We start from the raw sequence: 25,816 nt of genomic DNA, 5'->3' as shown, positions 1-25,816 counted from the left end.
AATTTCCATTACAATTTGACTAACAATGAGGGGGGTGTGCAATAACGCTCGAAGGCGTTTTGAAGAGGGCCACCTCAGCAGCGCGGCGGTTAACAAGACCCTGTAAAACCTTACCACCGGCAATGTCCCACTTGGGGAGTTCCTGAGCTGCAACGGCATCAGGATCCTGTCCGGCATTGAGGCGTGCTATCAAAGTTGAACTTCCGGCAGCACCACACCCCTCGTTAAACGCCCACGAGCAAAGTGCTCCGTACTGATTATCGTTCAGCCGGACAGAAGAAACGATGTCCTTCGTGATGCAAGCTTCATAAGTCTTGAGGTCTGAGTTGAGGAGGGTCGATGCTTCCGCCTCCGTCAACGGAAAAGAGAAAGGAACTTCTGCGCAGTTTTTGGTTTGGCAGAGGTGACCGTATCCAACGGTTGGGAGACCTATTGGGTCGGGGGAAGGACTGGCCACGAAACCCTCGAACTTTTTGATGAGGGCGATCGTGGCGGCGTTGACTGCTGGGGCACCGCAGCCGGAAGAAGCGGGCAGACAGCACTTGAAATTATCGGGTCCCGGACAAAGACCTAAGAATTGCAAATGAGCACATCGTGACATCGCCTTTGGATGTAAGGAATTGAGTAGATACCGGAGACCGTGTTTCCACTTGTGCAAGAACTGGTGAAACGACAAACGCCACCTGCGCCGCAGGACTTTGTGCAGCATTGAACGTTGGTTGGGTCATTAGGGCAAAAGCCGACATGGGACGTCCCTCCCGAGGAGGAGCAAGAGGCGGTAGTCAGGCATATTCCGGGTGTGCTTCCTGCGGTGCAAGGATCGTTGATGGCGGCGAGGGTGAGGGTAGCTGCGAGTAAGACGATGCTGAAAGCTTTCATTGTAGGACTGTCGTTTCGAAGCTGATGTTAACTGACCGTCCTTTTAACCACTTTCGAATGGCTTCTTTCCTCTCGTTCCCCCGCCCCCCTTCAGGATTAATCAGAGCGATGATTATCAGTAAAAGTACCAGCAGCGACAGTTACCATACAGTCAAAACCCGGTGTGGGATTTTTGTTCCGGAAGCTTTGGCTATGAATAGAACCATCTGTTCAACTTTCAAAGCAGTGATAGAAAATCTGACACGTTGGCAACAAAGCAGGTAGTATGACAGCCCGTACATGATGCTCGGTGAGATGGAATGGAAAGATGGGGAATGGAAGAGGAGGCCATGTATAGCATCCTCAGGCTGCAGCGCGGGGCAAGGCTAACCACTAGAGCATTCACCCAGCACAATAGAATAGGTGTCCTTTGATTTGATGCGTCTCTTACGTCCTCAGAGATGAGCTTGGAGTATATAGCGGATGCGGCTAGAAGCATAGAAAATTTACCCTCGAACTGGGGGTGCTCCTAGAATCGCACCGCCCTATGTAGACGCAAGGTGTCCCAAATGAAGAGAGAACCGTCGAATCAGAGCGATCCTTTCTCCAGCGAATTTCGGTTCAAATGCCAGCTCAAGATAGACTGAGAGACGGGGAGATTCCATCCTCAGAATCGGGCGGTAGAAATGTCAAGTTTCCAACCAATCACCTTGTGGCAAATGCCAGAGGGTTGATGAGAGGGCTGATAGCTCGTAACCCTAAGGAGCATTGACCGCCGCAATGTCAGCGAGTGCATTTTTAGCATGAGCCTATCAGTTCGCATGACCTGGCTGAGCGTCGATTGAAGATGGCAACCAGTAGCGAGCATAAGCACCTGAGCACTGACAAGGGGCCGAAGTTTAGGCGGCCAGGATATTTTCAACTTCCGCGGATTCCTACTATGGGTGACGCACGGGTGGCCTACGGTGGTGGTTGTCGTCAAGTTGTCGTGAACAAAGTAGTGTTGCCGTCGAAGCGAAGTGAGTTCGAGGTCACTTCGATTCGATTCGGAAATGACACCACTTCGAGGCAGTTCGAGCTATCGAAGTGAGTCGAAGTCGATTCGTGATGGCCATCAAAAACCGCCAGAAATGGAAGGTTGCCGCACGTGAGGCGAGATTAGTGTCGCGTCCTCCGTCGCGTCTCCTACCTAACTCTTTCCCCTCCCTCCATCCTTACTTTCCACTTCCCATCAAATAATCATACCACCTGACTACGTATTTTTCTGAATTATATGCACAATTTCCAAATCATACGATCTTTTTTCTCCTTCCAACTGAATATAAAAGTGGCACATATTTGCGAATGCAATATAGCTGTCCAATCCCTCATTTTCATCCATTATGGATTTACCAGCTTTGTATACCCCAGGCTGGGAGGCACCTAGTCGTGTTCATACGCCTCTTTCTACTCATTCCCGCCACCCATCTTGGAACAGTCACTCGCCGCTGGAGCTAGATCACTTCGTTCAAAACCCACTTCAAGCCGACACATCGGCCGCCTATCCCACTAACAATTCGTTTTTGTCATCCTCAGGCCATCAGACTTCTACACCACTCTATTATAACACTTTCCATGGCCAATATTTTGCCAATTTTCTAATCCCCGCCCATTTAATGGAATCCCAATGCATCCAAGCTTTTTTCATCCCACATGACACCCTCTTCGCTACCCCTACAAAATTCCAGTACTTCGGATATATAGCACTTTTTATTGTGTTCTGTAGTCTAGATACTCTACAATAATTTCGTGCGGCTGAGGCTTGAGGATACCAGTGATCTGATTGGCTGATCAACCTCCGGTGATGTCCGACTTCGCTTCGATTCGATTCGACAGCACGAAGTAAGTCGAAGTCAGCACACTTCCCCACTTCGATTCGATTCGATTCGCTTCGCGGCAACACTAGAACAAAGAGGTGAAACTTTCACCGTGAAAGTCATTCTGTTGAACAGGTTGATTCCCACGCTTCATCACTTCGTTTCCTTGCCCTTGCTTTGGAGCTCCAACCATTTCCAGATCCAGGAAGGCTCGGATCAGGACCATGTGAAGGGGGTTGTTCAAGGGATAAGTGCGAAAAACTTTGGCCCACCAACCGGGGTAGCAGAAGATGTCGGCACTCAGGTGATTGAGCCCCTTGTCTTTTTCTTTCAATCTAGTCGCTAATACCATTCGTGGCGGCGTTGAACAGAACCATCAAAGAACCATTCATGATGTCGACCACAGGACCCAATCTCCATTTATCTAACATTGAATGTCTACGGAAAAGACGACCGGGCAAGAAACGAGCGAATGAGTCTTCGACTCCGAATTGGTTCATTTAAAAACCCGCGTCAAGGACAGGTAAAATGATCGACCAAGCAGACATAATGGAATCCACCAGTTTGTCAAGGAATCACTCAGATATACCCTATTCAGAACGACGACTGACTCGAAAGGCCCAATTGGCAATGTCCGTTTCTGAGCTCGCTCAACGCGACTTAAATGGCTCTCCCTCCCCTGGATACAATTGAAGTCAACGGATTCCGCCGGCTCAAGTCAGTTTACAACAGTGGATTGCCTTGTTGGCTAGTTCTACGACCGTTCAATTCATTCATTTGTCATTATCGCCTCTGACTCAAGCGCAACACTCTCCTTGGATTCTTTTATCTTCATCGCCTATACCTCCTTCGTCGTTGTGCTCTTTCCCGTCTCTACTTTGCCTTGACCACATTCTTCAAACCAAAAACCCATTCCGAGCATCTCACGCCCTCGGACGTCATCATCGACTGACTCCGTCGGGTTTTGTGTTCGAGAATCTGCTGGGAGTCAAAAGGAGTCAAATCAAAGAAAAGGAGTAAAACCGTCAATATATTGTCAAGACTACAGTATAATGTAGCTTGAATGCCCCCAGAGGTATCGCTGCTTGAAGTTGGCCAAAATTTTTGTTGCGCGCTTCGCGCCGATGAGCTAACGCGATGACCACACAGCAAAACTTATAGCACTAAATCCTATAATAAAAAGGGGTCGAGGTTTTTTATCATAATCAAAGGCTACGTTCCAACTAAGAGTGCAGTGGACGTTGAATTCTGGTCCAAGCGCTGGTAATTCGCACATGACTCGTGGCAGATAGCCCCTGGTTGCGCCCCGCAAACGACATGAAACCTGACTCAAGTGGTGACCGCATCACCGTCACAGCTCTCAACATATAAAGGGTTCATTCAAGGGTTGGAATAATGCCCAAGCCCCTTGACCACCCCCACAAAACTCAAACATGACTCAAGAAACACACGAAGTGCCCCCAGCGTTTGAACCCGTTCACACCCTCGATCTTGTATCCGTGAAAGACAGCAAGATCATCGGAGTCTCGGTTTACTCTGGACGCGCGGAGGTTACGCGTCTTTTCTCGTTCAGTGTTCATACGGGCCAAAACCAGGTTAATATCTCTGGACTGCCCAATGTCCTCGACCAGGATTCGTTTAGGTGCGCTGGATTGACTAACATACTTCACTTCAACTTTCTGACGTGTTAACGTATATATAGGGTGGAGGGCCGCGGTGCTGCGACAATCCACGACGTCACTATATCTACCATCATCCCACCACCAATGCCGACAACTTCCACAGAGCTAACATCTCTCGAACTGAAGCGTAAACAGACGGAAAAGGCTCTGGAGAGGGCTCGGAAGGCTATTGCTTCACTCGAGACTTACCTTTACAGTGTCAACGTGGAACACGTCGCCGTCAACGCTTTGGGGGAAGTTGTGGAAAACTACGACTCTACATGCGAAAAGCTTGATGATAAGGTCACTGAACTGGAGAAGCGGCTCGTTGGCTTCAAAAAGGCCATCGAGGCTGAGCGCAAGAAGCTGTTCGGTCCGACAGGGATTGAGAAGCTCAATCTCAAGGCGTCCATTGGGGTGTTTGCCGACCATGAGGGTGAGGTAGAGATTGCACTCATCTACGGTACGCGTCTCCTATTCTTGGTGTTGAACCCTAAACTTACCGCCCCTCAGCCGTCAGCAGTGCGATGTGGAGTGCCGGTTATGATATTCGCGTTGACATGCAGACAAAGGAGAAGCCTATTACGTTGATATACAAGGGGGCTATCACCCAGAGCACCGGAGAGGCATGTTCGCCGTCTACACAGATTTTACTTGATGCTGACACTCTTTTAGGATTGGAACGATATTCCACTAACTTTGGAAACAGCCACTCCAACGTTTCGTGTCGGCGTCCCCTCCTTGATTCCTTGGACCCTCTCAATATACCGCCCGCCAGTTGTAAGATCGAAAGGAATAATGTTGGGCCACGGTAGAGGGGGAGGTGGACCGCCTTTGGCATCTTTAGCTCACTCGCCAGCCATGGCCCTTCGACGGAAGAGTAAACACAGTCCAGATTTGGATTTGGATATGGACGTAGACGACGAGTCCTTGAGCGCCAGCGCAATGCAATATCGGGGTCTCGCCGTCTCCTCAAAGGGAAACATCAGCGCTACTTTCACTGTCCCCGGGACCATCACGATTCCCAGTGATGGAGTTGACCATAACGTCACCATCGTGCAGTTGAGCCTTGACTCTACGATGTCTTGGGTGTCTGTTCCCAAGGTGGACGCGAAGACACATCTTAATGTTAGCCTCCATCTTCTCAAGTTTTTTCTCGCCCTTCTGATCACTCTATCCACAGGCCAAGATTAAAAACGCATCTGAATACACCCTCCTAAGTGGCCCTGCCAGCGTATACGTCGACGGAAGCTTCATTTCCCGCTCCGACGTACCCGCCGTAAGCCCAGACGAGAATTTCGATTGTCCATTGGGGTACGCCTTCCTCATTCCCTTTAACGTTTGATTCCTCAACTTACCCTCCTCGCAGCCTCGACCCCTCCATCCGAATCACCTACCACCCCCGAGTGAAAAAGGTCTCCCAAAGCGGGTTCTACACCAAAACAACCAACTACGTCTTCTCGCAGCGCATCACCATCTTCAACACAAAATCCACCGCAGTCGACAACGTCAAAATCATAGACCAGGTGCCCGTATCCGAGGATTCTCTGATCACCGTTAAGCTGGTCAGCCCGTCCTTGGTAGCGCCGTTCTCGGAGTCGACGACGTTGAGCGGTGGGGAGCTGAAGGTGCCGCCGCCGGTCAAGGTTAGCCCCGGGGTTGTGGTGCAGTGGGATGGTGCGGATGAACCGGGGAATGATGTGGAAGGTTTGGGGAAGGATGGAAAGTTTTATTGGGTGTGTTCGGTGCCTTCGCAGGGCAAGGTTAATCTGCTGTTGCAGTGGGAGGTGACTGCCCCTGTGAGGATGGATATCGCTGGATTGTACTAAGTTCATATGGCGTATGTATTTGTAAAGCTTCTAATATGTTAGCTATGACTCGCAGTGGCCATAGTGTGTCCACAGAAATTGCAGAGATGATTTTGATCAAATCCCTTGATTGCGCGCACCTTGTCGACCCATTTTTAAAACCGGCAACTTGCAAGTCAAGCTGACAATTTTACAATGTCGCTACCCTCTTCCCTCCCAATCGCCATCTACACACAGACACTTCTACCTGACATAACGTAAGTCACAATAATCACTCTGAATTCACGCTCGTACAGATGTTCACAACGCAGTACAAAAAAGTAATGCCACCAATTTGACAACCTACTTGTTTAAACTTGACCCTTCTCATTTTGAGCCGATTTCGGAGGAACTTCACACCTTTCTTCAAAACCAACCTGATGGTCAAGGGGGTTTTTTAACGCACCCGATCAGTTTTTACGTACTGGGTTAAATTTTTTCTTTTCTCTCTGTTTGTTGCTAGGTTGGCGTCAAAATTTTTGTGGAGAGGGAGTCAGTGTGTAAGGATGTTAGTGCACATATTTGCTCTTATTTACCGATCAAGACAAGATAGCCTCGACTCTAGCTTTTTCCCTTTTCCCACTACTTTACTCTCATATACACGATTTAGAACTGTTCCGGCCTTTCGTGAGTGTACTCAAATTCAAGTTCAATTGCAGCTACTTAGAATGAGGATGAGAGAGATAAGATATTGATGGGAAATCAGTCAACACGACTCTTCGAGGTTGAACAGGGTTGAACGTTTGAATGTTGATCTTTCGGATTTCTCCTGGCGGCCCTTGGGCGGCCCCTTGCGGCCTTGCCGCAAACCACATGTCGATGAAACCTGACTCCAATACACAGCATCACCGTTACAACGCTCATCATATAGAGTTCACTGGAATTTGGGACTCGGAGGCTTAGTGTCCAATCCCCTTTACCACAAACATGACTCAAGAAACACACGAAGCGCCTCCAACGTTCGAACCTGTTCACACACTTGAGCTCGTTTCCGTAAACGACAGCAAGATCATCGGAGTCTCGGTTTACTCTGGACGGGCGGAGGTTACTCGTCTTTTCTCGTTCAGTGTTCATACGGGCCAAAACCAGGTTAACATTTCTGGACTGCCCAATGTCCTCGATCAAGATTCGTTTAGGTGCGCCGGAGTGACTAACATACTCCAATTTCAACTTCTGACACGTTAACGTATATAGAGTCGAGGGCCGCGGTGCTGCGACAATCCACGACGTCACTATATCCACCATCATCCCACCACCAATTCCGACAACTTCCACAGAGCTAAAAGCTCTCGAACTGAAGCGTACACAGACGGAAAAGGCTCTTCAGAGGTCTCGAAAAGCCATTGCTTCACTCGAGACTTACCTTGGCAGTGTCAACGTAGAACACGTCGCCATCACCGCATTGGGGGAAGTCGTCGGAAGCTACGAATCTACATGCGAAAAGCTTGATGACCAGGTCACCGAACTGGAGCAGCAGCTTGTTGATTTGAACAAGGCCATCGAGGTTGAGCGCAAGAAGCTGTCCGGTCCGACTGGGAATAACAAGCTGAATCTCAAGGCGTCGATTGGGGTGTTTGCCGACCATGAGGATGACGTAGAGATTGCGCTCATCTACGGTACGCGTTTCCTATTTTTGGTGTTGAATACTAAGCTTACCGCTCCTCAGCCGTCAACAGTGCGACGTGGAGTGCTGGTTATGATATTCGCGTCGACATGCAGACGAAGGAGAAGCCTATCACGTTGATATACAAGGGGGCTATCACCCAGAACACCGGAGAGGCAAGTTCACCGTTCACACATATTTCGCTTTGATTGACAGGTACTCTTTTAGGATTGGAACGACATCCCATTAACTCTGGAAACAGCCACCCCGACGTTTGGTGTCGGCGTCCCTTCTCTCATTCCTTGGACCCTTTCAATATACCGTCCGCCAGTTGTGAGATCGAAAGGAAAGAGATTTGGTAGAGGTGGAACATCTTTGGCTGCCTCTTCAGCCGTGGCCTATCGACTGAGCAGTCGACGCAGTCCAATGAGTCGGCGCAGTACATCTTCGGACGAAGATGAAGAGTCTCGCGCCAGCCCAATGGAATATCGGGGTCTTGCCGTCTCTTCCAAGGGAAACATCAGCGCTACTTTCACCGTCCCCGGGACCATCACGATTCCCAGTGATGGAGTTGCCCATAATGTCACCATCGTGCAGTTGAGTCTTGACTCTACGATGTCTTGGGTGTCTGTTCCCAAAGTGGACGCGAAGACACATCTTAATGTCAGCCTCCATCTTCTCGAGCTCTTTCTCGACTTTTTTCCTGATCACTCTATCCACAGGCCAAGATCAAAAACGCATCTGAATACACCCTCCTAAGTGGCCCTGCCAGCGTATACGTCGATGGAAGCTTTATCTCCCGCTCTGACGTACCCGCCGTAAGCCCAGACGAGAGTTTCGATTGTCCATTGGGGTACGTCTTTCTCATTCCTCCTACCGTTTGATTCCTCAGACTGATCTAACTACCCCCTTCTCGCAGCCTGGACCCCTCCATTCGAATCACCTACCACCCCCGAGTGAAAAAGGTCTCTCAAAGCGGGTTCTACACCAAGACAACAAACTACGTCTTCTCGCAGCGCATCACCATCTTCAACACAAAATCCACCGCAGTCGACAACGTCAAAATCATAGACCAGGTGCCCGTATCGGAAGACTCCCTGATCACAGTCAAGCTGGTCAGCCCGGCCTTGGTAGCGCCGTTTTCAGAGTCGAAGACGTTGAGCGGTGGGGAGCTGAAGGTGCCGCCGCCGGTCAAGGTTAGCCCTGGGGTTGTCGTGCAATGGGATGGTGCGGATGAACCTGGTAATGATGTAGAAGGTTTGGGTAAGGATGGGAAGTTTTATTGGGTGTGCTCGGTGCCTTCGCAGGGCAAGGTTAACCTGGTGTTGCAGTGGGAGGTGACTGCCCCTGTGAGAACAGATATCGCTGGATTGTACTAATTCCATATTGGCGTCGTCCTTTCTAGGCATGCCTTTTTGTATTCGTAAAACTTCTAAATCACTTTTTTGTTCAGGGTTTGCTCTTTGTATAGCGTGCCTCTTGAGAAATTGCAAAGCTGATTTTCATCAAATCCCTTCCATTTTCGCCTTAACTCAAACCATCACCGTCGGCAAGTCAAGTTGTCAATTTTACAATTTCACTACCATCTTCCCTCCCAATCGCCATCTGTACACAGACACTTCTACCTGGACAAAACATCCCGTACAGATTTATTACCGCAGCCAAACGGCACAATGATCCCAAACCCACTAATACCCACCCGGCTTCTCCGCCTTGCCATATCTCTCTCTTCTTCCCTTATCTAACCTCCACATCGACCGCGCCGTCTCCCACCGCGAAATCCGCCCCGTCGATCTAGCAGATGCATTCCCAGACGACGACAGAGATAAACCTATATTCCTCGTCGTTCATTGCGCGCCGGGCGTCCAACCCCGGGATAGGCATTGGGCTACCCGATGGCAGACGATGTCCAAGAACCGTGAAGATCGTCTACCAGCTTTGAGATGCTTGGAACTAGAACAAAACCTAGGGGTCTACGCAGACGAAAAATTTAAAATACCTGATCAATTATGGTCCCTTGACTAGCTGCAGCGCGTTGGCGGCGGCGGATCTTGTAATACTTCCGGTTGGTACTCTGTCGCTTGCGCAACGACGCGAATTGGAAGCTATTGCGTGGAATGTGGGTGTTGTCGAGCCTGATGGCGAATTTAACTGTCAGAATTGGGCCGCGGCTGTTCTTGCGGTGGCCGCTGCCAGAGGGCTTATTGAGGAACGCGTGTGTCACGACCTTTTGAGTAATGCGCTCAAAGATGATCCTGCCTCTAGTAAGTTGTCGTTGACTGGATGCTGAAATATTGACGCGCTAATGTGAATAGTAGGCATAGGTAGGCTCGTCACCAGCCGTTATGGTCAGATACTGATTTCGGATCAGAATACTTACCATAACATCAATTACCCGTGCACAACCCTCCTAATTCGGACTGACCCAAAACAACTCATTTGTTGTCCCGGGTTTTGATTCCATAGAGACTGGAGTCGAGTCTAAGGCATAGGCGCGTTGGCTCATTACCCTTTCAAGTATGATCAGTAATTTCAAATTTGGCAGAATAAATTTGCCGTTGCGGACCGTACTATTCACTGTTCAGGATGGTTGACGACTTTCCTGCCCGCATGTTGCTACGGTACACATTGCACAAGTACGGAGAATGCTCAACATTACCTGAGCAAGAACAACGTAACAGTGATTGGTTCATTGGATGTACAGTATATTCAAGCTGGACAAAACTCCACGCAAAGTTGAAGATACTTGGAAGTCACCCATACAGACGGGAATCTTGCCATGATATAGCGCAAGCACAACAATCACTCTGATTTCACAATCGTACAAAATATTCACAACCCATGGTACAAAAAAATCACGCCGCCGACCTGACAACCCAGCCACATAGGCCTACTTGTTCAACTCCTGCTGAGCCTTGCCCTTCTCATTCTGAACGTTGCCTACGAAGCAGGCATAAGAATTATTTTTACAAATACAATTAGAAAAGACAACACACCTGAGGTTTGTTGGGTCTTGTCCCCGGTGATGGCGCCGACGATGGAGTCCTTGGCGCCAGCGAGGCGGTCGAGGGTACCTTCGCCGTAACCCTTAGCTTGCGCGCCCTTGTACTCGGCTTGCCCTTTGGCTTGATCTTCTTTACCGGAGCTCTTCCAAGAAGTCGAACCGGTAAGATCGCCAATCTGAAAAAACGTTGAGAGTGTCGCGCACTGTAAGAAACGCTGGACATACCGTCTGCTCAGCGGTACCTTTCGCAGAGTTCGCCTGTGCGTTGAGCTTGCTAAACATAAACAGTTAGTCCCCAGGACGACGAAGGGTGACGACGAAAAGCTTACTTGGGTTCGCCAGTCATGTCGCTCGATGTCTGAATGTAGGTGGTTTAAAGTAGGAAGAAGAGGATGGGGATGAAAAAATCAGAGCTACGACGAACCTCTTTTATACCACTAGCTTCCCGCTGGTTTCGCATAGGCGGGTGGACGGCGTCACCCCACAGGGAATGAGAGAATAATGAGCGCATGCCCGCAGGCGGTGACGTCAGGAGAAGAGAGAACCTCCTTTCCGAACCTAAAGACCTCGGCTTAGAGTCACTTCTCTACCTCGACGGGTAAGCTTGGCATCTCGATGGATGCCCCAAGATCATCCCCGGGATCGTCGTTAATCAGCAGGTCACAATTTCCTTGAAATTTCCCTCTTCTGAAGGCGATACGCGCCGTCAGGCGCATCGCGCGATAAAAAAATCATGAGGTTCCCTCGACGATTGATGACTGGATTCTGGATCCTACTCCATCACGTTCGTTATTTGGGGATCCGTTGACCTGGCTTCCCACAACGATAAGGCAGGGCTGCCCCTTACATGCGTCTTTATCCTTCGCTTCTGAATATGCAGGGTCGGCGCTTGTAGAAACGGTTCGCGGCAGGGTATTAAATTAAAAGCAGGAAAAAGAAGTGAGACATTCAAATCGGCTTTAAATATTGTCATCGACACCGTGCGCGAGAATATGATGGGGAAGTATCAGCGCATGCCACGAACTGATAAAAGTAAGGAAGCACCTCTAGGTCTAATGGCGTATAAGACGATCGATCATCTGCACCATTCGGAGATCGCGGCACAAGTAAAATTGCACATCGGGCGATACGAAGGTGATAAGACAACAGAAGAGGGGGGAAGCTCTCAGGGGAATAACAACGTTGTCGGAAAGAGAAGTTCCACCATCGGAAGAGGCGCCTCAAGTCTAAAAGTAATCGATGAAGGAATGATCAGCGCTAGAGATGATCACGATAGGGATAATCTATGAAAAATCGCCCTGAAGTGGAAATCAGTTGATGTCACTTTATGTTCTAGTAGACAAAATGAACGAGAACAGCGAAGAACGAGAACAGATGGAGCCGTGCAAAAACAATTTTCGTCAAAAGGAAAGCAAAAAAAAGACAGAGGAAGGCGGTAAGAAAGGAACATAGACGACGCACGCCGACGAAGTGGGTATCACACCTCCCTCCACAAATTTTCGGCATCGCCCCCCAACTGGCAGATGCCATCGACCGCAGTAACCACCGTCCTGTCAAAGTCATGCACAAACACCACACATGTGATGGATGGGCAATACAGCCGTACTTCGTTGGCTAGCGCCCGAAAAGCCGGTGGAGTAGAAGGGGGAGGGTCCCATTCGGAAACCTCGACCTCAATGCATTGTGTGTCAGGCAAGCGCATCAAGAGGCCATAAAACCGAAGGCGCTGCAAACATGGGAAATCCTCTGAGTGTGCGAGGACTTGGGACAGATTATGACACGTACCTCTTGCCCTCCAATGGGCAAAACTAGGGTTCCAAGATAGCGCAGCTCGACATGAAGATTAACAATGTTTTCGAGGAGTTCCATAGAAAAACTTTTGTGATAGGTTGCGTCGGCGATATCAAGCGAACGTAGCGGACCCGTGGAAAGGGCAACGCAGGAGAGCAAAAGTCTCATCTCAGCGCGCTTGGCGATAATCTCCGAACAAGAGAAACAAGTTTTGAGGTGAGTGACTGGGCGATAGGGTAGGATTGTAACAACTGCTTCAATGAATGTGCATTCGAGCTTCGAAAGGTTGGGAATGCCCTTTGCTTCAAGGGCGCCAAGGCCAGGTGGAACGGATGTCGATCTCAGTGGAGAATCAGCCATCACTTCAGATGCAACGGCATCCTGGAAATCCAAAATGTAGAGATCCTCGAGTTCAGTTTGTTTGTCTAAGAATTTGACAAGATGCTGGTCCCAGTCAAAATCGCAATGAAGTTTGCGAAGGAGAAACGTGCAACCGTCAAGGATCCAAGCAGAAGATGCGGGGCCGTCATTAATATGGATGTTAAGGTAACGTAGGTTGATTGTTCGCTTCAAGACGTGTGAGATGGAGTTCCAATCTGTGTTTGGACATTTTTCTTCTTCCACGTTGTAGTCGTGTTCATGTCGGCTATCATCATCCGAATCCCCTTCGTCTTGAACCACACTCGCACGGCTCTGCCCTTCAGCTGCTGATACAATGGTAAGGGCTTCGACGAGAGACGAAAGACGCGGTTGAGCTACGAGGGTATGGCACAAAACTGTCGTTTCGTGTGCCTTCCTCATATACAACGTGTTGTATAGCGCACGTTCAGCGGCATGCCGAAAGCTCTTGGAGACCCTGCAAAGCGATGCGATATCGGAACGGTTTCCGACGTATTTTACGACGGTGCGATATGCCTCCAATGACAAGTCCATATGAGATGGAGCATAGCCTGATAGAGAAAATAAATAATGAAGAATGTGAATAGACTAAGAAAGCCCTACCAACGCCCACCCGCCGCGCGGTTTCCGAGTCAGCAGAAATTTTTAACCTCGTGAGCGTGATTTTCCGCCTTGACGGAGTGGTAAAATAGTCTTCTAGCTCAGCCTAGAAAAGGGAGTGGATGGAGCTGGGGAAACTGTGGGGGAGTTACGCGCCGGGATCCTAGTGAACTACAGTGGGCTTTATAGTAATTTCACGATAAGGGACGAACGAGGGACGCACAATCGCAGCAGGAAACAGCTCTAAAATCAATACCCTGACCCTACTGACGGTCAAGCGAGAAATATAGGGATCAGTCTAAGGAGGAGATCTCTGGGTTGATCAGTAAACTGACATACTTCAGGACATGAGACTAACTTACTGTTTTATCTTCTGAGATGCGTTGCACGTAGGAGGGGAGGAGAGAAGAATCCCACATGGCTGCCATGCGGCCTCCCAGGGTTCGCACGTTCCCAGGGTCGATTCCGCCTCAGCGCCGAGCGTTGGTGTCGGAAGACCTGAGAATGGGTGCTCCTTGTTCCGTCGACTGCAACCCGCCAATATCGCAACCAGGGTAGATAATCCGATACAATCCGTTGTAGCTAATTTCGGCCCGGAATGAGGTGACTGCTTAGATCACATTGATATCCATGGAAAGTCGAGGGTTGAGCCTAATGAACGAACTTCTTGACATCGATGGCGTAGCGGGCAACGATCGTCCCTGTGGGGAAATGACGAGTGGTCATTGGAGTAAGTGGGCTTGGCTTTTCGTGGAACGTAACACACTATCTCACCTGAGAAAAGAATCACCATGCCCTTCGCCCAACTCTGCTCCGGTATAACTCCCAATATTAAAGCATAACGTCACGACTCTACAAAGAGGATACGCCGACCGTTGTTAAAGAACATTGGCACTCGCAAGACACAAAGGGCAGACGCTCGATTGTCTAACCTTGCGATGGCCAAGCTGTCGTGGATGCCGACCTCTCGGGTTTGATGAACAAAGGATGCGAAGGGATCTGATTTCGACCGGCAGAGCTTCTACGCCAATGTAATGTCGGCAGAAAAAAAGTTTAATTGGTTTATGCAGTCAGTGTGATCATAACACGTTCTGAAGCGTGGCCAGGTGAAATTTGACAAGATGGAATAGACGGTCGCCTGCCAATTGCACGACTCGAGCTTTTCAAGCTCTTCTAACCGCGAGAGCACTACATCTTTGCTTGTCTCGTCAATTTCTCCAGCAAGAAATATTTGTTCCAATATCGCATAAACCTGCCCCTGCGGGTGAGAATGATGCCTCCGAATGCACCAGATCAAGTTCACAAACATTGTAAAAAAAAGAAAGAATCTGTGCAGCAGGTGTATGACGTGTGGCTAAAGTTCTATGAGGCTGAGAGTATTGCAAGGGAACATACCTCCACGAAATTTGTTTGGTATTTCTGATCCCTACCAGCCTCTGAACTTCTCCGCGCAATTGGACCTGGGAATGGTAATTTTCAAATGTAGGTGTTGTGTAGGTGTTGAGATGAAAATGAACCTCAATTTCTCGTCGTGATTGGCATGTGGGACATACTACTTTGAAAGCCTTGCCTATTCTCTGGTCATTAGACTTATTACATCTCATTTGCAAGTGGTTCTCACCTCTACCAATATGGCCCGATCATGATTGTTGTGGCGGATGCAGTGATTGCAAAACTTGTTTTGTTGTAAGAGTTCGAAGTTGAAGAGGACACGTGGTCCTCGTCGGGCCGGCGTTTTCCCAGGTCAGAGAATAGCAAGAGAATAGTAACAAACCAAGTTTCTACAAAAACGCGACCTATATAAGTACTGAGGATCCCTTCAGCCATTCTCAAGGATTGGATATATACATGTCTCCTTTAAACTTTCGTTGCAGCTTCGCAATATCACCCCTTACACAGCACCGATTATTTCCCCAACGACACTCTTAAACGTCTTTTCAGGATCAAACTGTTCACGAATCGCAGCGAACTTCGAAAGGGACTATCAGGGATATATGTAAGGTTAGTGGAAGATAAATTTAGCTAAGGGACAAACCTCCTGATTCAAATTTTTGACAGATTGCTTCAAGACGTCCCTTGTGCACTTTGTCCAGTGAGGCCGAGTAGGAAACTGGAAGGTATCGTAAGGTCAGGGATCAACAACGGTAGTGAAATACAATCCGACCTCATTAATCAACGTCTGTGCCAATTTGCCATACCTAATGAAGGGGTGATGTGAGATCAACGTGGTGAGCGAAATATAACATACCACTCCTCGTTGTACCGATGGTGATCGCCAGTATTCGGCCTGAACGTCGGGAAGTCAAACATCATGGCCCCCTTGACAAACATTAGACGAGCAACGTCAACCTGCTAAAAAGCACTTACTTTCGACCAGTCAGCGGTCACATTCCCCACCCTTTGCGTTGTCTGCCCTAGTAAACTGTCGAAGGGTTTTCCAAACTTGGCAAGTCAAAATCCATGTAAGGCCATGCTTCATTGGAACAGTTCGCTTACTTTGATATTGATCCCGCTACGGGTCCAGTCAGAATTATCGCAGTTGACTTCGTATACGTAGGACAAGGGTCAACACCCACCTTCGGTACGTCGAAGTGACTGGTTTCCCCTGGGCCGCAGCCTCATCGAACAACTCCCTTACGCGCCTGAGAAGTCGGTTGGCCTGCACAACAGGGACCGCCAGTTCCAGAGTAAGTCCATGTAAGCCGTAATCCCATTCGGCTTTGGTATTTGGATACAACCCCCCGATCAAAACATCATACGCGTAACCATAAACTGGCCACAGCAGCAGGGGTAGGTTCGTCTTTTTATCTTACATAGTCCGAGAGTCAGCCTAGCTAACGAAGACTTGAACTGTCGTACCATGGAAATTTGGTACACTCCATAAACCAAAGAAGATGCCTTCCGCAATGAAATTGGGCGCACTGAGATTTTGACCTCCGTTCAAGAGGCCTAGGGCGGCGCTGGCTTCTAGCTGACTGAGAGAAAACGTGGACTAGAATGATTTAGTGTGTCGTAACTTGAATAAGAGGCGACATTCACCTGGAAGGCATTCCCGTGTTTAGTGATGGGAACAACCCCATATGTGCGACGATGAAACTTCTTGATGCCTTGAAATGATGTTAGAGTCTTAGAGATAGGCCACCCGATGATAATACGACTAACCAGGCCACCACTACCGAAAGTGTCATTGCATCAACTACTCATGGAACGTCAGATATCGAGGACTAACCCAGTAATTGGCAGTAACGTATGGTGATATCTGCACGTAGATATCGCCATTTAATACCTCATCTTCACTAAGAATTTCTTGGTTCGCGAAGACCTTGAAGTCGGCTACAACTTCCATCTTGATCCGCGCCAGGACGCCCAAAAGTCCAAGAGACGTGGTGGCAGCAAGCCACGTATCGTTCGATTGATCCTTTTCAAGATGTACAAGATCACCTGCAACGAGGAATTCTCAGTCCGCCCTGCGATAAAGTTTCAGTCAAGCGAATCTTGCCTTTGCCATTGATGATGTCGAAAGCCAATGCAGCACTTGAGACTTGAGAATCCTCTCTCAATGAGGAGCGATGGGCGCCCATTGCCATTGCGCCGCCTATCGAAAATGAGATCAGTGATCTTTCCCACCACAGGCGAATTGGGGAATTGAGTCGCACCAATAGTGATGTTCCAATTTACTGAGCAAAGAGGCACATGAGACGACGTCCTTCAAGCAAATGATGCAAATACCGCACCAAGTGTATACCCAAGCGATGCGCCTCGAGCGTGAAGCCACTCCGCCCTAAGTATAGAACATGAGGCAAGAAGGAAGAAAGAGGAATTGTTCCACTTACAGCTGCGGAAACGTAACACCAGCTTCAACAACCACGCTTCCCTGCCCATTATTCAACGCTAAGTCCGAAATCTTGTTGACAGCGTCCGTCTTGATAATAACCGTACGAGAATCATCAGAACACATCGTGTCATCTGTAGCATATGTTCAAACTGGAAGCAGGATAATAAATCCTAATATCGTCTCACACCACATATGCCCATTCTAATTGACAAAAAGATTTAAAGTGAGTACGACGTGCACACGATTCGCAAGAACTCACACCACTGGCACGAACAGGGACACCCCGCTGACTCGCGTCTTTCACGATAGAAACCATCTCATCGACGGTAGAGGGTCTGTATACCTGAGAAACAGCGTTACATGCAGGGAAACCTGGGCCATCGAATGTATTGTATGGTTCTACTGGAAAACAAGCGTCAGCCCTCCCACTGACCCAATATAAACAGCCTTGGAACCGACTCACCAGCAAAAGCGAGCCACACAAAACACGAGGCCGCTACAAAGTATGCGATTCCCACATCCATTTCGGAGGGGGTAGGTAGGGAAGAGCTACCCGACATGACACAGGGCTCAAGATATAGCTCTTCTGGAGTATATTGCTTCCATGTGGGGTAGTGACCACGAGACTCTATGATCTGGGATGTTTCGCTTGGTTTGGGTCACCAGAGAGCTTCAGAACCAATGTGAAAAGTGGGCATGCGGGCACCAGACCCTGAATTATCTATTTGCGAGTTAGCAGTGAGCTGAGCACTCCATTCAAGCGGCGGCCGTACCGTTATGTCTGGAACGTAACGCATTGATCAAGCAGAGCTTCGTTTGCAAGCTATACGGGACAGTCCAGACGCAAGGTGGAATGGAAGTTGACTTTTAAGAAAATTAGAGTCTATTTGGTCCAGTGGCACTCAACAAACCAAACGCTCAAACTCCCTTGGAAGTTGGCACACTACCGCACTCATTGACATCATAATTATAGAAAGCAAACTGTCATGCAGCACGTCCAGATCGTACGTATCATACCTAACTAACTGTGAAAAAAAGACAGTCCTAGATCCAAGGTATATAACTTAAGACTCATGCAACCCAAAAGCACAATCCGCATCTACCAAACCCGGGGGTGGACACGACGAACCCAGGAGGGTTGGGTATGAACACAAACCAAGGGAAAGGGGGGAGACAAGGGGAAGGGAAGGGCAGCGGGCTAGATATGTGGGGGAGTCGCAAGACTACTCCCCAGCAAACAGCCGAACGATCATATACGTCGTAGACCCCACAAAACGCACAACTACCCACGCATCAGATCCTATGAATGAAGCAGGAAGGAAAGGAAGGAACTCACAAGCAAGCCCAGCAACAGAGTACAACAAAAACGCCATGTATCCATTCACAGCCTTATTCGCGCCACTCGTAGCTGCGTTTCCGTTCGTCGACCTATGTATGTACGTGGCGTGTTTAGTGTGTGTAACCAACCGCGAGTAAGAGAACCCACGTTATCGCAGCAGCGAGCAACCCCTACAAAATCCCATCATTCGTTGTCGTTCACACCAGAGAAACAAAACAAAACTCACATTCGAAAGCGTCCAAGCAAGCAAAACCTATCATTCGCAGAAAAAAGAACATCAGCAACCTCAAAAGCCGCGATCAAAGTATTTCCTACACTGCACACAACACATCAGCCACCATCCCAAACACGCAAAAGAAAAACTCACTTTGTCCTAAAAGACCTATAATAATCCTCCTGCGCCGTCAACGGATCAACCTTGGCCTCCTGCTTCGGCGGCTTCGTCTGCAAAACATGTATAGCATCCTCATACAACGAATTAATATCCTTCTCGCTCGTCGGCACCTCCACCTCGACTTCACTCTTGTTCTTGGTGGTGGTGACGGCGCCTAGATCGGGTGTGGTTTTGTTGTCGCCTTTGGTTCCCCAGGAGACGTCGTGTACGTTTGCGAACTGCGGTATTAAAGGGTTAGTGGGGAGAAGGGGGAGAAAGGGGGGTGGAGGAGGGGGGACTAACGGCGTAGACGTTCAAAACGGCAATGTACGAAGGCGACATGAGTGTATATTGTATGAAGGACGTGATCATATGCCAGGGCTCGAACTAGGTATCGATGAGCACTTCCTTGAAACGGACGAAAAGCGAGAAAAAAACACACAAAGATAAGAGAAGCGATGATGTACAACCCTAGCGTAGCCAAAAGCGACAAAACGATGTTTCGAAAGATATGGTTAGTAAACACACTCGAAAGGCTCAATCCATGGTCTGAAGCCGCTAGATTCGATATCCCCTTGAACGCCAACAAAAAGGCGGCAACCTACAATTTGCACAAAACATCAATGATTGAATGATTGCGTAGAGGGGGTAAGGAAGAAAAGAAAGAAACGCACCGTCATATAAACCGTAATGCACGCAAACCCAATCATAGCAAGGGTATAACCCCACTTCGATCCCTGCGGTCGATTCCCAAGCGATAAGATGAAACACGTGAGCAGAAGACCAAGGTAACAATAGTTAATCACGACATTGAAGATATGTATACCCTTGAGGTTAAACGTCGGGTCTTCCATCGCGTCCGAGAGGATGTTGAACGCGATGTAATAGTTGGCCTACGCGTCGTGTGGTTTGTCAGCTAGGGAACCAGGGGAAACGGGGGAGAACTCACCAAAGCAAACCACGAGAAAATGAGATTAAACACCTGATAAAACATCTCAACGTGGATCCAAAACTTGCGCATAAAGGTGTGCGAGGACCGGTAGAGGTAGTGAAAGTGGAAGATACTATGCACAGCCGCGAAGAAAGAACCGTTAAGCCAGCGTCTTCGCTGCGAGATCAGCTCTGGTACCTATCAAACAAACAAAGATCCAGGTTAGTTTTGATTGTTTGTAGAGAAGTGAGGGGAAGAAAGGACGTACTTGATCCGGAACATCCGTGACAGCATACGCCGATTTGACGTAGTGCAAGATCCACGATCCCCCTCGCTTGGATACCAACTCCCAACACAGGATCTACCAAAACGACGAATCAGTCGTGGTGGGTACGGAGAGAGAAAAGGCGTACTCGATCTTCAGCAAGATACATATTAGCAGTGAAAATGTCGGCGCCAGCACCGTGCTTCGATAGATGTATCAGTAAAACGAAGTAGAAGGACCAAAGAAACAAAAGCATACCATCGTTTCACCCAAGAAATACTTCTGCAACGGCCCCTCTCCCACCGAGTCATTCTGAAGGGCAATGTACCGGTACGCACTGAACGCACCCGGAAGCACCGTGATGTACCCAAACACCGATTCCCTGTATTTAGTCATGTAAGTATGAGAAAAACCAAGGAGAGGAGGGTAGGCGCGCATACAAAGGTTTATCAAGGATATTCGACATCTTATACTCAAAATTCTGAGCCGCAACTATAAGTCATAAAGGATCATCCAACGCTCCAAAAGAAAAGGCAAAAACGAAAACAAACCAAGCGGATTAATCAAATTCTGCCCATACTTCCCCTTAAGCGCCACAATCTCCCCACACGCACCTCCCACATTCGAATTAATATCAAACGCCTTCCATAAATGATATATCGACGTCGGGCCCGGCATCGTCCCCACATCCAACAAAACACACACGTTAGGTTGGAGGATCGCCCCAAAGGCGTTGAAGAACCACCGATGGGAGTTTATTTTTTTTGCGTTCTTCTCTTTGAGGCAGAATATGATTTGTACGGGGACGGTTCCGCGCTCTGCGCCTTCGATTTTCATGGAGGGTGTTACGGAGACTATGGAGAGGGGAGGATAAGGGAGAGAGAGAGAGACAAGGAAGAGGTGGGGCTTACTTTGGGTCGTGTACTCGTAGATATGAGCCTCAACGTCCTTCGTCCCAACTTTATTCTATCACAATGCATGAGCCTTCGTTCGAATAAATAAGTCACGACCCACCTTGGCAATACCCTCCTGATACGCCCCCATAGCAGCAATCACACTCAAAGTCCTACTATTAATCTTCCCCCGTCCATCACTAACAATACAAACCACAACCTTCTTCCACCCTTCCTTCCCCCACGTCTTGCTCCTATCCCGCTTACACAAATGCGCAATATTCTTGATAACGCCATGCATAGTCCTACAAAACAGATCCTCCTCTTCATTGTACATCGTCATCACGATGAACAGCTCCGTACGCCGAGGAGGGTCGTAGTGTACCTGCCTTAACGTGAACCCGGAATCTTTGAAGTTGTTGGGGTCGCAGGTGGCAGCGGAATAACGCATGTGTGTGAATTCGCGCTCGTTGCGGTTCGCGCACATGTCTAGGAGCTTGGGGGGTACTGCGTTGTCGAGTACGAAGTTCCCATGGAAGAGTCTACGCAACAACAAAAAAAAAAAAGAACCAAATCAATCCGACAGACCACAAAAGACCCACGGGGGAGGAAAGAACTCACTCAACCTTCTTAATAGTCTTATACCGCCTCGGAACACGCTGCGGTATCCTCCCATACCTTATATTACTCTCCGAGCGATCATCAGGCGTAGCAGCATCCTCATACCCCCCCGGCATACCCACCCTCGAATAAGGCCTAGCAGCGCCCGGCAAACTCGGATCCCTCCTCAAAAGCGGTATATCACCCGTATCCTCACTCTCATGATCATCATGAAGCTCATACCCCGTCCGCTGGTACGGCGACGGAGTACCTATAACAGGGGGAGGTGGGCCTGGGGTCTGGAATCGCGGAGGCTCAACGACGGGGGGATACGTAGGGTATACGTTGTTCGACTGCTGTGGGGGCGGTGACGAATATAGATTCTGGGGCGGCGGGTTGAACGGGTCCGTTAGGGGCGGTGCTGCGCCGTAGGGAGACTGGCGGTCATATGGGTTTGGCTGGTGGTCGTAGGGGTTGGGGGTGGTAGTGGCTGGGTATGGCAGGTATCCATCGTTGTAATGGCGTTGCTGGGCTTCATCGGCCTGTTGAAAAAACGTTAACACTGGTGTGCGAGGATATGGAAGGGAGGTTGAGCCGTTTACCTCTGGGTAACGAGACATGACTTGGGGTGAAATTGGGGGGTATTGGCAGAAGTTGAGAAGAGTCTCCTGCGGGTTTTTGTTGGCCTAGCTCAGGCTGTTCAGGATGGCAAGGATCAGGCCTGGAGGCTGTTCGTAAAAGGTACGCTCATTACTTAAGCAACGTGCCTAACGCTTGGCATCATTTAAGCGCCGAAGCCAACCTCTCCTCCCTACTACCTCTCTATGGTACATTAACTGGCGAGAGTTATGACCGACACCTTGTTATTCGTTTACCTCTCAGGCACCATTTAATTCCCCCCGAGATCAACCTGTGGAACATTTTGACCTAACTCACGCTGATTTCGAAAGACTGGAATTTATTGGGAAATTACATCAAAAGTTGAAAGAACACGAATTGCAAGTGTCAGGATAAAGTCACATAACCTGGGGGCTACGTTAACTAGCGAATTAATCCGTAGACAAGTTATGTATGAACTCACATGAAGGAACAACTGCAAGGAAAATATCATGTAAGAAACTCCTGCCCTCAAACCAAAGGTTTACAATGGGAACATACAAGCTTTCTTTCCACAACTATTTATTCCGGCATAGCAATCTATCGCGGAAAAATCAGTACAAACAAAAATTCTGGAGTCAAAAAGAGAAACACATTGCGATGAAAACCAGTATCGAATCGCTCATTCCTATGAATTCCGTCTGTTTGAGAGATTTCTCCAATTACCATTGAGTGCCACGCGGCATCCACACTCGCTAAACAACATTAATAATAGCTCTCAATATCAAGTCTCACTCACCCCATTTGCGTGGGATGTAATGCGTTTCGAGAAGGAAGGAATATCCTGTGCTGTTGTTTCATCAGGGGCGTTCCGTGTATATGTGACTACTATCGGCTAATCCTCTTTTGAGCCCGGAGAATCGTAGTAAGAGGGGCAAAGTCATTGCCATCGTCCAAAGTAACCTCTCCATCCTCGAAGTTTTCAAGCAAAAGACGAGCAGCGTCGTCTAAAGCAAGGTCTAAAGGCTCCCTTTCCGACAAGGAAAAATACAAAGCACCCTTTTCCGAGTCTTCTTCTTCGTTTGGCACTTTTTCCAGGTTTATCAGAACTCTCTGACAAATTAATAGTGGCATACTTACCACTTTTTATCGGTAACGTCAGGAGCCAGCCTCTGGAACAGCGTTTTGGCTGGGTAATTTCATTGTAATTATGTAGTTGTACATAAGTTCTTGAATTTATCTAGAGCTACCTAGGTGTAGTAGTCTTGGGTAGACCTGTAGCTACCTGTAGATTCATACTCGCCATAGAATATCAGGCTTGGTGGATGATCTGTACCTTGAATGATGCGAATGGGGTTATCCAGTGACAAAAACAGGCTGTGGGACACTGATGGCTGACCGCGCTTCTCCGCGCTTTTTACAATCAAAGCGTTCTCCAAGTCCTTTTACCTTCTTCTTCTCTCCTTCACAAACACTCAAAGGTCAGCCGTTGATAGGCCTTGCCCCCGATCACCATGCACATTCCCACTGGTAAGCTCCACTATGCATGCAACACCACCTGTATAATGCTAACGTGGACAGCCTATGGACAGCAAGCAGGTCCTTAGTCATTTGCTCCCACATTCCCTCTGGTGAGCCAACCAACACCTTGTTGCATAAACCTTACTAATGGCACATTAGGTACAGTAGTTTCTATGGACCAACAAAACCACGGCAGTAAGCTTCACCATTTCTTCTGTTTGTTGAGTGTGTGCTAATGTGTTTACACTCAACAGCGTCGCTATCACGGTTTGGTTCAAGTTTCAGTAGGGCATCACAACTATTTGTGCGATGCTGGGGAATGTCAACGATCACACGGTGCCGGGGTGCCATCTTTTTGACTGCACATCAACGTCATCCCCTGCTCCTTCCAGTGTGCAGTGGCCGACGCACTTTGGATGTTTATATGCTTGTAGTCTACATTTACGTTGGCATGTACAGTAGCACTGCTGCATACATTTCGGATATTTTTCGGCATTTTTGGCCTGACACTGGCAAAAAATGTCAGAATTGGAATGTTTGGCGGTGTATGTGGCGAAATGTGTGGCGAAATGTTTGGCGGCTACATCGGTCCAAACACCGGTGCGCTACGCATTCCTCCTGCATCTCCCTCTTCCCCCATGTCAATACCTTACATACCCCTCCGTTAATGCGCATATAGTCATCTATATCTTCACGAACTGTTTCACACTCCTTCCACCACCATGAATCCAGTCATTCCCAACATCAACGGCCCAAATTCCTGTCCCGCATGTCATTGCGCTCTCAAAGTCAAGCTTGCGGCAGGTGGTAATTTCCCTGGCCAGTATTACATACGGGTAAGTTGACGAGGACACTTCCTTTGCACAATCTTATTCTCTTTTGTCCCAGTGCCATGCCCACCACTACCACTACACCTTTATGCCAGGTGTTGCGCCCGATGCCGTTTCAGCGCCCACCTCTCGTTCCTCTACAACCACCTCATCAGTCAAGGCCTCGTCCAAGTGCAGTGAAAGCAAATGCCACAGGGTTGCAAACTCGGTCTGCATCCGGCTCATGTGCAAGAAATGCTGCGTCGTGCACACAGGTTGCAGTATCCACACGGTCACTACGGTGGTTGCCAATAAGCAGAAAGGGAAACAACCACAGGTGTCCGCAGCCACGTCTTCCTCCTCAGTTCACCATCCCCCTCCCACGCGATCGCTTTCTCCTGGGGAGGAGCTCCAGATTGCGATTGCGAACATGGACCCCACTGTCCAGTTCATGCGTTCTGTGGAGGCTTCAACACGGGAGGCCGAACTTGCTTGTGCACAGGAGCTTGCGGACGAAGCCAAGGAAGAGGCTGATTATCAGGCAGCCCTTGCGGCTTCTCTTGGTCACTCTCCACCACACAACGACACTCATTCCTCTCCTTCAGACTTTGCCTCCACCTCACGCATTACCTCCTCGCACTTTGCCTCCTCCTTGCATATCACCTCCTCCTCGCATGTTGCCTCTTCCTCACATGTTGCCTCCTCACATTCTGGCCCATTGTCCCTGGTTCATTTTACACCCTCTCCTCCAGCACCACCCCCCAGCGCTAGCGCCAAGGCTCCAAAGCACACAACCCATCTTCGTTCTGAATGGATGCAGGGTTACGAAGACAAGACGTCGCAACCATTGAAGAAGTGAGGGCGAGCGCAGGGTGACGTGGCACTGCTCCACAAATTTTTTATCATGTTCTGGCGACAGGTAAGCAGTCATTAACGACATGTCCATCGCCCGCATCCCTTTTAACGCTCCTTGTAGGATGGTGCACCACCTGAGGTTCTATCAGTGCAAGTTTTACAGGGGTGGCCAACATGGA

The 25,816-nt window shown here is 48.8% G+C and overlaps 8 protein-coding genes across 8 annotated transcripts; 3 read left to right on the top strand and 5 right to left on the bottom strand.

Moving 5' to 3' along the window:
* Positions 1–19: 19 nt before the first annotated feature.
* Positions 20–879, bottom strand: LACBIDRAFT_239749 (glycoside hydrolase family 24 protein; the record flags this gene model as incomplete). The annotated part of the gene is made up of 2 exons (XM_001887519.1): positions 20–570; positions 633–879. The coding sequence occupies 2 exons, from the start codon at positions 877–879 to the stop codon at positions 20–22; spliced, it is 798 nt and encodes a 265-aa protein (XP_001887554.1).
* A 3,268-nt stretch (positions 880–4,147) lies between these two features.
* Positions 4,148–6,204, top strand: LACBIDRAFT_310500 (uncharacterized protein; the record flags this gene model as incomplete). Its single annotated transcript, XM_001887583.1, has 6 exons — positions 4,148–4,356; positions 4,417–4,838; positions 4,889–5,001; positions 5,051–5,503; positions 5,559–5,689; positions 5,745–6,204. 6 exons carry the CDS (start codon positions 4,148–4,150, stop codon positions 6,202–6,204), a joined length of 1,788 nt encoding a protein of 595 aa, XP_001887618.1.
* Positions 6,205–7,149: 945 nt separating this feature from the next.
* LACBIDRAFT_310499 (uncharacterized protein) lies at positions 7,150–9,204 on the top strand (the record flags this gene model as incomplete). The annotated part of the gene is made up of 6 exons (XM_001887582.1): positions 7,150–7,358; positions 7,417–7,838; positions 7,889–8,001; positions 8,054–8,488; positions 8,548–8,678; positions 8,745–9,204. 6 exons carry the CDS (start codon positions 7,150–7,152, stop codon positions 9,202–9,204), a joined length of 1,770 nt encoding a protein of 589 aa, XP_001887617.1.
* A 1,407-nt stretch (positions 9,205–10,611) lies between these two features.
* Positions 10,612–11,226, bottom strand: LACBIDRAFT_295545 (uncharacterized protein). Its single transcript, XM_001887518.1, has 4 exons — positions 11,159–11,226; positions 11,055–11,103; positions 10,822–11,005; positions 10,612–10,765 (listed from the first exon to the last, which is right to left on the bottom strand). Exons 1-4 carry the CDS (start codon positions 11,173–11,175, stop codon positions 10,716–10,718), a joined length of 300 nt encoding a protein of 99 aa, XP_001887553.1. The 5' UTR covers positions 11,176–11,226; the 3' UTR covers positions 10,612–10,715.
* A 1,080-nt stretch (positions 11,227–12,306) lies between these two features.
* LACBIDRAFT_310497 (uncharacterized protein) lies at positions 12,307–14,047 on the bottom strand (the record flags this gene model as incomplete). The annotated part of the gene is made up of 6 exons (XM_001887517.1): positions 12,307–12,555; positions 12,615–13,570; positions 13,623–13,725; positions 13,776–13,790; positions 13,843–13,917; positions 13,982–14,047. 6 exons carry the CDS (start codon positions 14,045–14,047, stop codon positions 12,307–12,309), a joined length of 1,464 nt encoding a protein of 487 aa, XP_001887552.1.
* A 1,463-nt stretch (positions 14,048–15,510) lies between these two features.
* LACBIDRAFT_254417 (uncharacterized protein) lies at positions 15,511–17,851 on the bottom strand (the record flags this gene model as incomplete). Its single annotated transcript, XM_001887516.1, has 17 exons — positions 15,511–15,600; positions 15,655–15,729; positions 15,784–15,817; positions 15,871–15,938; positions 15,987–16,061; positions 16,116–16,131; positions 16,196–16,427; positions 16,479–16,611; positions 16,659–16,726; positions 16,782–16,791; positions 16,849–17,075; positions 17,155–17,214; positions 17,276–17,296; positions 17,354–17,400; positions 17,453–17,585; positions 17,640–17,655; positions 17,714–17,851. Coding segments are annotated over 17 exons (1,443 nt in total), but the record flags the coding sequence as incomplete, so codon positions are not given.
* Positions 17,852–18,677: 826 nt separating this feature from the next.
* Positions 18,678–21,992, bottom strand: LACBIDRAFT_239741 (glycosyltransferase family 2 protein; the record flags this gene model as incomplete). Its single annotated transcript, XM_001887515.1, has 17 exons — positions 18,678–18,736; positions 18,791–18,862; positions 18,995–19,046; position 19,109; positions 19,161–19,405; positions 19,470–19,553; positions 19,609–19,767; positions 19,841–20,059; positions 20,116–20,295; positions 20,366–20,458; positions 20,511–20,564; positions 20,621–20,744; positions 20,803–20,854; positions 20,914–21,216; positions 21,274–21,328; positions 21,377–21,797; positions 21,877–21,992. 17 exons carry the CDS (start codon positions 21,990–21,992, stop codon positions 18,678–18,680), a joined length of 2,289 nt encoding a protein of 762 aa, XP_001887550.1.
* Positions 21,993–23,842: 1,850 nt separating this feature from the next.
* On the top strand, positions 23,843–25,641 carry LACBIDRAFT_310494 (uncharacterized protein; the record flags this gene model as incomplete). Its single annotated transcript, XM_001887581.1, has 6 exons — positions 23,843–23,982; positions 24,034–24,083; positions 24,133–24,168; positions 24,228–24,573; positions 24,653–24,809; positions 24,862–25,641. The coding sequence occupies 6 exons, from the start codon at positions 23,843–23,845 to the stop codon at positions 25,639–25,641; spliced, it is 1,509 nt and encodes a 502-aa protein (XP_001887616.1).
* Positions 25,642–25,816: the final 175 nt, after the last annotated feature.

The sequence above is a fragment of the Laccaria bicolor genome, genomic scaffold (genome assembly GCF_000143565.1).
Source record: "Laccaria bicolor S238N-H82 LACBIscaffold_46 genomic scaffold, whole genome shotgun sequence".
In the NCBI taxonomy this organism is placed as follows: Eukaryota; Fungi; Basidiomycota; class Agaricomycetes; order Agaricales; family Hydnangiaceae; genus Laccaria; species Laccaria bicolor.
This window is presented reverse-complemented; position numbering and strand designations above follow the sequence as displayed.

Coding starts and splice junctions, on each gene's coding strand:
- LACBIDRAFT_295545 (XM_001887518.1), bottom strand. Junction 11,006..11,054: donor AAGGTACCGCTGAGCAGACG/GTATGTCCAGCG, acceptor ACGTTTTTTCAG/ATTGGCGATCTTACCGGTTC. Junction 10,766..10,821: donor CAAGACCCAACAAACCTCAG/GTGTGTTGTCTT, acceptor CCTGCTTCGTAG/GCAACGTTCAGAATGAGAAG.